Source organism: Hemitrygon akajei, unplaced genomic scaffold, assembly GCF_048418815.1.
Source record: "Hemitrygon akajei unplaced genomic scaffold, sHemAka1.3 Scf000050, whole genome shotgun sequence".
NCBI classification, from domain to species: domain Eukaryota; kingdom Metazoa; phylum Chordata; class Chondrichthyes; order Myliobatiformes; family Dasyatidae; genus Hemitrygon; species Hemitrygon akajei.
The window spans coordinates 6,875,804-6,886,446 of record NW_027331936.1 but is presented as its reverse complement, the minus strand read 5'-3'; the positions used below and the strand labels follow the sequence as shown (position 1 = coordinate 6,886,446).

General features: G+C 44.5%; 1 protein-coding gene across 1 annotated transcript; it reads left to right on the top strand.

The window, feature by feature from the left end:
- Positions 1-379: 379 nt before the first annotated feature.
- On the top strand, positions 380-10,643 carry LOC140721108 (uncharacterized). Its single transcript, XM_073035971.1, has 2 exons — positions 380-493; positions 9,921-10,643. Exons 1-2 carry the CDS (start codon positions 380-382, stop codon positions 10,641-10,643), a joined length of 837 nt encoding a protein of 278 aa, XP_072892072.1.

Sequence of the window (10,643 nt, the reverse complement as noted above, 5' to 3'; positions counted from 1 at the left end):
TGTATTAGTAAAGGAAGGGTCAACCCCGGTATGAGTGAAAATTCTACGAGTTACTGGGGCTTCTCAGTCACTTATATTAGACAGCGTTCTAAAGTTTGGTGATGAGACTCACACTGGTGAGGTAAACCTTATTAAATTCATTGAGGGCGACATGTTTTCTGTGCCATTGCACAAGGTAACTTTACTGTCAGGGTTGGTTTCAGGACCTGTTAATATCGGAGTATGCTCCAGTTTACCAGAGGAAGATGTTACTTTGCTGTTAGTGAATGACCTGGCAAATGGTAAAGTTGTTCCTGCAGTGCAGTTAACAACTAACCCAACCACTGATGACCCACAGATGGATTTTAACATTTATCCTTCCTGCACAGGAACTCGAAGTATGGCTAAAATGTCTGCTGACGCAGACGAGTTTATCACAGAACAGAACCAAGACCCTGAGTTTGAAGCTTTAAAAGAAACAGCTTTCTCAGATGATGAAATTAAGAAAGTGCCAGTAGGGTATTATCACACGGATGGAGTGATAATGAGGAAGTGGAGGCTACCTGCTATACCAGCGAGTGAAGCATGGGCAATTGGTCACCAAGGTGTAGTTCCTAAAGTTTATAGGACTGAAATTTTAACTTTGGCCCACAGTCTGCCCTCAGGTGGCCATTTTGGAGTGAATAAAACTGTAAGGATTATGTAATAATTCTGCTGGCCTAATCTGAGGAAAGATGTTGTGACCTTTTGCAGAACCTGTCACATTGGTCAAGTTGTCGGTAAACCTAATCAGGTCTCCACAGTGCACCACTGCAGTCTATATATAACTGCATTTGGTGAACCCTTTTCAACATTTATAGTGGATTGTGTTGGCCCATTGCCAAAGACTAAAGCTGGCCATCAGTATCTGCTAACTATTATGTGTACTGCATCCAGATTCCCAGAGGCAATACCTCTCAGAAATATTAAAGCTAAAACTGTGGCAAAGCTCTTACCAAGTTTTTTAACTTTATTTGATTTGCCTAAAGAAATCCAGTCTGATCAAGGAAGCAATTTTACATCTGGATTATTCCAGCAGGTATTTTATGTACTGGGAGCTAAACAAATTACATCGTCTGCGTACCATCCAGAATTACGATGGGTTCTAGAAAGATTTCATTCTACCCTCAAAACAATGATTAAGACATAATGTGTTCCACACTGTCTCTCTCCCTCACTCCGTGCCTTGGAAAGGCTTGAAAAATACATCATCGGACGCACGCACGCACACGCCAAAAAAAGACATTGTGTTGAAAATGGAAAACACTGAGATGAAGGAATATATTTGCTTTTGTTCGCAGTAAGAGTGTTGGTACAGGAATCATTGGCCTTTAGTCCATTTGAATTTGTATTTGGTCATAGAGTGAGGGGACCTCTGACCTTGTTAAAGGAACAGTGAATTGATGGGGATGTGCATGTTAACTTGTTAGACTAAGTTTTGAAGTTCAACAATGAAATACTCCAAGCCTGTAGTCTAGCGAGACAAAACTTAAAGATTTCTCAAAAGAAAGTGAAGTGTTGGTTTGATAAGTGGGCTTGCGAAAGAAAATACCAGGTGGGGGATAAGGTGCTTACCTTATCTCCAATGCTGACAAATCCACTTCAGGCAAAACTCAATGGACCTGAAATAGTCTCTCAAATTAATAATGTGAATTATGTTATCAAAACACCCGACCGATGTAAACTAACACAGGTGGTACAGATAAATATAATAAAACCTTATTTTGACAAGCGGGCACCATCTGTGAGTGTTGTTGTCAAAACATATGAATCTGGCAACCCTGAGAATGAAGCAATTGACTCGTCTGAGACTTTTCACAAACCAAACATGGTCCCAGTTAGGCTAATGAACTCCGTTGTTCCAGAAAACTTTGATAACAGGTTGGCTCACCTGCAGCCAAAGCAACAACAACAGCTGAAGGAATTAATTCTGCAGTTTAAAGATTAATTTCCCGATGTTCCCAAGCAAACCACGGTCGCAATACATGATGTAGATATTGGTTAAACCGATTAAACAACACCCATATCGCATGAACGTAGAAAAGTGTAAACAGGCTGAGCAAGAAATTGAAAATATGCTGGAAAATGGTGTTGTTAGTCCTTCTGCATCAGATTGGAGCTCACCCTGCATTATTGTGCCCAAACCTGATGGTAGTGTTAGATTTTGCTCTGATTATAGGAAGGCAAATGCAGTAACAAAAACAGATGCCTATTCTATCCCTAGGATAGATGATTGCATCGATAAGGTTGGAAAAGCAGAATTTCTTACAAAGATTGATCTGTTTACAGGGTATTGGTGTGTTCCATTGACAGACAGAGGTAGAAAGAATTCTGCATTTGTGATACCATCTGGTTGGTATGAATACAATATTTTGCTGTTTGGAATGAAAACTGGTCCAGGAACATTCTGGAAAATGAATGATTCTGTAATTCGAGGGTTGGAACACACAGATGCCTATATCGACGACTTAGTCACAGGGAGTGACACTTGGGAAGAGCATATCTCTGCAGTATAAAAGCTGTTTGACAGGTTTTCCCAGGCCAGCCTTACAGTTAACTTAGCTAAGAGTGAATTTGGCCATGCCATTCTGACCTGTCTTGGTCAATGCAAGTTGGCTCCTGTTCGGGCAAAAGTCCAGGCAATTTCTTAAATTCCTATTCTGACTGCTAAAAACGCTCTTAGAAGGTTTCTGGGAATGGATGGATATTATCGAAAGTTCTGTAGGAACTTTGCTGCTATCGCTCTTCCTCTGACTAACCCGAAGAAGGGTGAAAAGATTGTTTGGACCGAGCCTTGACAGGAGATCTGACAGGAAGTCCAGGATTCAGCTACACAAGGCAGGGTGAAGGCCGAGGTCTCTGAGCTCCTTGTCGATACTTCACGCCTTTGTATGGCTACTGCTCCGCCCATGACTGCAAGGAACTGCAAAGAACTTTGGAGAGCAGAGAACATCAGAGAAACAAGCGTCCACTCCATGGACTCTCCCTACACTTCCCCTCCCTCGGAAAAGCAGGCCATATACACAAAAAAACCTCATAACCTGGACATTTTTGCTGCAAACCCGCTCCCACATTGGCGGAGAGATACAAAAGCTTTAAAGTGCGTAACACCAGGCTGAAGGACGGCTTTCTGTCTGCAGTTATAAGCCAAATGAATGATAAAATGGACTCGACCTCACAATGTAACTCGACGTGACCCTGCATCATATGTCTATCTGTACTGCACTTTCTCTGCAGCCATAATGCTTTGTTAGTTATTTTTTGTTGTATATCAGCTCAATGTACCATCGTAATGTATCGATCTGTGTGGATGGTACATCAGGCAAGATTTTCACTGTAGCTCAGTACGTGATGATAATAAACAAATTCCCCATTTTAATTGTGTGGAAATATTAGACAGACTGAGCTTCTGCTCTGGAAACTCAGAAGGAGACTGAACTGTTACCATTTCTGTGCAAAGCAAATATCTGGAAAATGCTTCATTCTCACATTACGGTCTGCAGTAACTGGGATCAGGTGACCGTGGTGGGTCTCCCATATCAATATCAGAATCAGGTTTAATAACACCGGCATATGCCAGGAAATTCATTGTTAATTGTTAATTCTTAACAAAAGATTTTAACAATTGTGATTTAAAATAAGAATATATATATAGTACAAAAGTAGAAAAAATAAAAATGTAATAAACCTTTTTAATTGTGTGGAACTATTTGTCTGACTGGGTTGTTGCTTTGGAAATTCTGAAGTGAAGCTGAATTAAACTTTACACATTTATGAGAAGCTCAGATAAATACAAAAGGCTAAATTCTCACATAAATGGGTCAGACACCCAGAAACATTGGCAGCACTTCAGCACGTTGAAACAGTGAATGAAACATGCAGAAAATATTGCAGAAAAAAAATCATTGTCCACCCACAATGAGAGGACGTGACAGATCCGGATCTCACTGCCTTGTCTGCAGGGGCAAAAAGTGAAGCTACACGTACACTTAGAGCAGTGACCCGCAAATACTGCAGATCTGCAGAAAAACGTGAAGAGCAAACGGGATCAGGTGACGGGTGGAGCGTCTCCCACCTGAACCGGTGACTCTGCTCCTCTCCCCTCACACACTGCCCGACCCATCCGCCGCATTCCCCACATTATTCCATATTTACACCAGATACATGTCAAATTTTCCAGACCATATCTACCCCGATCCCTTTCCCTCCACCCTCAGGTCACAGAGTCACAGGCTCGATTCCCATCCCGGTCCGAAACATAATTCAAGCCCAAGCAGGAAGTGTTCACGTTTCATTTAAATCAGTTCTGTGTTTATAAACACTAATTTCTATTCACATTCCTCCTGCTTCACTGGACAGGAACACTGAAACATCAAGTGAGAAACAGCAGGAGGTGGACATTCGGCCCATCTAACCATCAACAAGATGACGGCTGCTCCCCCATCTCAGCCACGTTTCTGTCCGATCCTCATTTCCTCGATCCCTTCGGTCTCCACACATCTGCCGGCCTCTTTTCTACGTGAGGATGATCACTGAGTCTTCACCGCCCTCAGTAGAGGGGATTTACAGATATTCACCACCCTCTGAATGGAGACTTTTCCCCTCATCACAGTCCCGGGCAGTCCACCCCCTTTTTCAGAGACTGGGATCCCTGGTTCAACCGGTAATAATGTTGTGCATTTCAATGTGTTCACCTCTGAGTCCCCGATTCTCTAAATGACATTTAGAGTTATCACGTTTGATCTTTCTTCAAGTTATGACCCCACCACTTGAGGGATCAGTGAGGTGAAACTTCATAATCTTCTTATAGCAAATACTCTCTAACCTCTTTGCTCATCCTCTATGGAATTAATTTCCATCTTCTGCAGCCCCGTGTTGCCCCAACTACTCACCTCCCACCTTTGTCAGTATTTTCAGCTTCCACCTCCCCTCTCACCTGGATCCACCTCTCACTCCCCAGCTCTTGCCCCATCCCCACCCCTCACCTCTTTTCTCTGACTATTTCTCGTCCACACTCAGTCCAGAGGGAGGGTCTCAGCCCGAAATGTTGACGGTCCATTTCCCTCCACAGATGCTGCCCGACCCACTGAGTTCCTCCGGCAGTTTGTTCCTTGGTCTGTATAACCCGTGTTAGTATGGGGAGAGGGATTTTACACCATATTCCAGAGTTAGGGTTAGAGTTAATGGACATCTCGGTGAGACAACAACATTAATCAGGGGTTTCATCACTGAATCCAGTGTTGTGGGATGTAAAGTCCCCTGTTATGTGTCCGGCTGTGCCGTGTTGTTGGTGGAGTGGGCAGCGTGGTGTTTGTCTCGATTCGGGTCACAACACCAGAATTGCCAGCGGGGTCCACACACAGTGTATTAGTCAACAGAAAACCTCTCGTCCCTGCAGTCTTTGTCTCCTGGTAAACTCAACACCCTGACAGTGTGGACCATAGATACCCCTTCCTCTCAGAGTCAGGGAATCATTCAGACAGCTGATCGCTGAGAGGAATTATATTTATTGGTCATTAATGTTCGCCCAGATTCGTTTGGACGGATTTGATGTAGAGTTCGGGGTGTCACAGTGAAAGGGCCGGACGGCCGAACTCTCCCCGTTGTCCAAACATCCTTCCAGGTGAGGCAACACTTCACCTGTGAATCTTCCGGGATCGCCTGTTGTGTCCGCTGCTCCCTATGCGGCCGCCTCTACACTGATGACACCGGCTCCTCCGCAGTTGTGCCGGGTAGGAATATTTTTTAACGGGTGTCGATATTCTTCTTCCCTTTTGTGCGGGAGGGGTGGGTTTTGGTGGTTGATGATCGTGATGCCGTCCTTTTTGATGCGGGGGGTGGGGAGTTAGTTTCATTTTTTTTCTATCTGAACGATTTCATGTTTTATTTGTTTCATGGTTCTCTGGAGAAGAAAAAAAAACAGCGTTATTTATGGATACCTGCTTTGATAATAAATTAACCTTTGAACTATCCACTCAGAGCGGGACTTACTTACTTAGTCACTCAGACAGGAACAGTCTGTGAATGCTCCCACCCAGTTCACCAATTCCCCTTACACCACAGATATATCTGTCCAGATACTCCCCACACAAGTCAGGCTGGAGCCAAAAACATTTACTACATGACAGACCCTGAAGACAAATTACAAAATAGTCACAATGGCTTACACACACAGAACAGACTGAAGCTGTCCTATCTCCACACATGAGTGCACAAGGAGATAAGCATCCTGAAACCCTAGCTAGCTACCCTGAAGAAGAAATATGGCTCAGCATGGCTTAGTACATCTGTTGATCATCAGCAGGTTCTTTCAGAAAAACAGGCTGCTATAGTTTAACGAAGTGTTAACCCTTTAACATACTTTATCATTCCCTCCTTTAGTTCATTACATGATCAACAAAGCAGTAACATTTTACAGAGAAAGCAACCAAGTACAGCATTGACTTCTCATTGGGTAAAAACGACATACATCAGTAATTATAACAATGATATGTACAACCATTTGGACATTATGCAATATCATGCCGCACATATTACCGACAGTTCTTCGAAGATCTCCATTCCGACCCTTCGGTGAACCCGTGTAAATCCTGCCCTACTCTCTTGATGCTGTCAGTCTCCTTGGCAGTGTGCTTGGAGAGGGATGTAACGTTTGTAGCCTCATCAGGGATATAGGTGCAGCATTCTGTGTCAGTAATAGCACCGGTTCCCCCTTTCTCAGCTGGGATAAACTCTAAAGCTGTACGATTCTGTACGACAGTTTGCCGGATTGCAATCATTTCAGTGGATATTTCTGTTACTTGGGCCTGTGTTTCTGTCAGGGCCCCTGCAGTATTGTGGCCAGCTCTTCAAGTGCTTGTAGCCAAATTGATTATCGCTCATGAATTCCTGGCTACTCCATAGGAGAGAAAAGCGATCATCCAAAATCGCTCAGTCTCAGTTATTCCTCTCCGCTGCTGGGTAACTGCGGTTCTGGCCAGGATGCATGTTTCCCAGTATAGGAAGTTCAGTTTGGAGGGGGCCTGCGATACCATCCCTCAAAACACCGACAGCCACAGTCATCTCTGACTGGACCACAGTTACTCACTCTCTTCCCCAGGTGTTATTTGAGGAAGCCCAGGTTGAGAGTTCCTCACTCTGGTTGAGCAGGATTACAGACATTGGAATCATAGTTTTACCCAGCAGGCCCCTAGTTCTACCTGTTTGGCAAGGTGTGACAGAGAGACAGAAAGGTGTTAACATGGGGGCCCCCAGAAAGACATAAACACAAACACCTCTGTTACTTCCTGTAACGGTTTAAATGAACCAGCCACAATAGACCACACCTGGAGTGTGCTTTTGATGTTAAAACCACTGTCTTTATTCGTATCTACTTATAATATAACAAATTAAGCAAAATAATCAAAAGCTAAAAGTGTTATGAGGACACATATGTGTAAATATAACTCCCAAACCACTGAGCTCAGGGAATGCCAAGCTTAAAGTCTTGAGATGGGAAAGTATGAAATTCAGTTCATCCACGGAATCAATGACGAGAGAGAGATATTTGTAATCCAAGGTGAATGTCAAGAGAAGGCAATTACGTTGAATTCCACAAATTCCACAGTGGTAAAACAAGATAACAGTCGCTTTAGGTCTTATCCGTCGTTGTTATAAATCCACATATGAATTATCTCCAAAAGTAGCTTATCACAGGAGTACTGTCTTCAGAAGGAACTAACTCTCAAGCAAGGGTTAACACACAGGTTTATTCCGCAGGGTATTCCCAATCCAGACCCAACATACAAAGTATTACCGACAGTGATTTCCACAGAATATCCCTTCTCACAAGTCTTTACCACATAACACACCCAAATCCAGCTAAGGGTTAACAAAAGTGGTAGCCACGGGATACTCCAACAAAATCCCCAGATGGATTATACGAATTATCACCAACAGTGATTGGTCACAGGGGTACCTCTTCAAGTGAATTACCACCCCCAAGCAAGGGTTAGCACAAGTGGTCCTCACAGGATACTCCCAAACCAACAGATCCACTCCAATGGATCAAACAAAGTGACAATCACACATTCGGTATACGCTGGATCAATAGTCAACCCACCTTGTGGGCATAGGAGAGTCCAAACAGTGGCCTTTGGCCACTAGGTCCTTTGTTTCGAACTTTCCATCTTCTTTCTTTCTCTCTGGCTGACTGTGTTTGTGACTGTCCTTGCTTAAATAAACAAACTGTAAGCTATGTAAACACAAGCTGCAAGCAAGTGTAAACACGCTGCATAGTCAAATAGTTCCGACCCTCTCTCTCTCTCTCTCAGTAAGAATCAAACAGGAGCCGGGAAAGCCAGGCTTGTTTACACAGGAATTTAGAAGGAGAATTTAGAATTTAGTATTTTCTCCGTGTGTCGCTTTTTTAGTTATCTTCTGTTGCTCTTTAAAAGTTTCCAAATCCTCTGGCTTCCCACTCATCTTTGCTATGTTACACATCTTCTCTTTTATTTTTATACTGTCCTTGACTTCCTTGTCAGACATGGTCGCCCCTACTATCCTTAGCTGGCTTTTACCACTGAGATGGTGTGGGACTACAACCAGAGGCCATGGGTTAAAGGTGAAAGGTGAAATGTTAAGGTGAACATGAGGGGGAACTTCTTCACACAGTCAGTCATTCGGGTGTGGAATGAACAGCCAGCACAAGTGGTGCATGCGAGCTGAATTTCAACATTTAAGAGGTTCGTGTAGGTACCTGGATGGTAGGGATGTGGGAGTGGGCAGTTTAATTCGTTCAGCACAAACCAAATGGCCCAAATGTCCTGTTTCTGTATTGCAATTTTCCACAAGAACCTGAAGTAATACTAATATTCACTCTAAGTCCTTTTAACAGCTGTGCAGACCAACCATTCACCTCAGCAGGGATTTTTTATATGGCGTTAAAATTGTGGAACTTTAAGTTAATAATACGTGACAGAAAATCCCAGATGCACGTCAGGAAAGACTATTTGTGTGAGAGTGTTTCAGTTCCTGTGGGGCCAGGCACCCATGCTGCACAGCAGGAAGATGGAATAATACCAATGGAGAGAGTCAAACTGAGCCAGGGTACAAATTGCAGATGGCAGAAATTCCCCATTCTTAAAGAAACAGGAAGAGCATCAGGGAATTGATGGTCATTCCAGATACCAGCACTCTGCCCAGTCAGGAGATGATTTCTCTGTCCAACTTGGGTTCAACCTCATTGTAACAGTGAGGAACAGCCAGATCAAAACTTGGCGACTCAAGCAATCTCATCTGAAATGTTGTCCTACAGCCATTGAGGGACTTTGTAAATCATTACACAGGTTAAAACGAGAAGGAATTTGTCTCCAGGAATCTCAAACACAACACGCCAGTTTTGCTGTCTCTGTCCAGATATTTAAGAAGTGGAGCGAGGGATTCAATCGACCATCCTTCCTACTCAGACTGTGGGGAGGGATTTATTCGGTCATCTGACCAACTGGCACGCCCGTCATCTTACACAGGAGAAAGGACGGTCACCTGCTCAGACAGTGGGAATAGATTCACTCGGTCATCTCAACTGAAGGTACGTCAGCAAGTTCACACTGGACAAGACCATTCACCTGTTCTGTTTGTGAGAAAGGATTCAATTGGTCTTCCCACCTGCGGACACACCGTCAGTTCACACCGGGCAGAGGCTGGTGATCTGCTGAATTTGTGGGAAAGGATTCTCTTAATCATCTGACGTAATGGCACACCAGCGGGTACACACTGGGGAGAGGCCATTCACCTGCTCAGAATGTGCGAAACGATTCACTCGGTCATCCAACCTACAGAGACACCAGAGAGTTCACACTGGGGAGAAGCCGTTCATTTGTTCAGAATGTGGGAAGCGATTCACTCGCTCTTCCACCCTACAGATACATCAGCGAGTTCACACTGGGGAGAAGCCGTTCACTTGCTCAGTCTGTGGGAAGGGATTCAGTCAGTCATCCAACCTACGGAATCACCAGCGAGTTCACACTGGGGAGAAGCCGTTCACCTGCTCAGTCTGTGGGAAGGGATTCAGTCATTCATCCAACCTACAGAGTCATCAGCGAGTTCACACCGGGGAGAGGCCATTCACCTGCTCAGTCTGTGGGAAGGGATTCACTCTATCACACCACCTACAGAGCCATCAGCGAGTTCACACTGGGGAGAAGCCGTTCACCTGCTCAGTCTGTGGGAAGGGATTCAGTCATTCATCCAACCTACAGAGTCATCAGCGAGTTCACACCGGGGAGAGGCCATTCACCTGCTCAGTCTGTGGGAAGGGATTCACTCTATCACACCACCTACAGAGCCATCAGCGAGTTCACACTGGGGAGAAGCCGTTCACCTGCTCAGTCTGTGGGAAGGGATTCACTCAGTCATCCAACCTACAGAGACACCAGCGAGTTCACACTGGGGAGAGGCCATTCACCTGCTCAGTCTGTGGGAAAGGATTCACTCAGTCATCCACCCTACAGAGACACCAGCGAATTCACACTGGGGAGAAGCCGTTCACCTGCTCAGTCTGTGGGAAGGGATTCACTCTATCACACCACCTACAGAGACACCAGCGAATTCACACTGGGGAGAAGCCGTTCACCTGTTCAGAATAA

Excerpts from the sequence above, each read along its gene's own strand:
- LOC140721108 (XM_073035971.1), top strand. The coding sequence starts at position 380 with ATGGCTAAAATGTCTGCTGACGCAGACGAGTTTATCACAGAACAGAAC. Across the intron at positions 494-9,920 it reads ATGAAATTAAGAAAGTGCCA|ATACATCAGCGAGTTCACAC; the intron begins GTAGGGTATTAT and ends TCCACCCTACAG.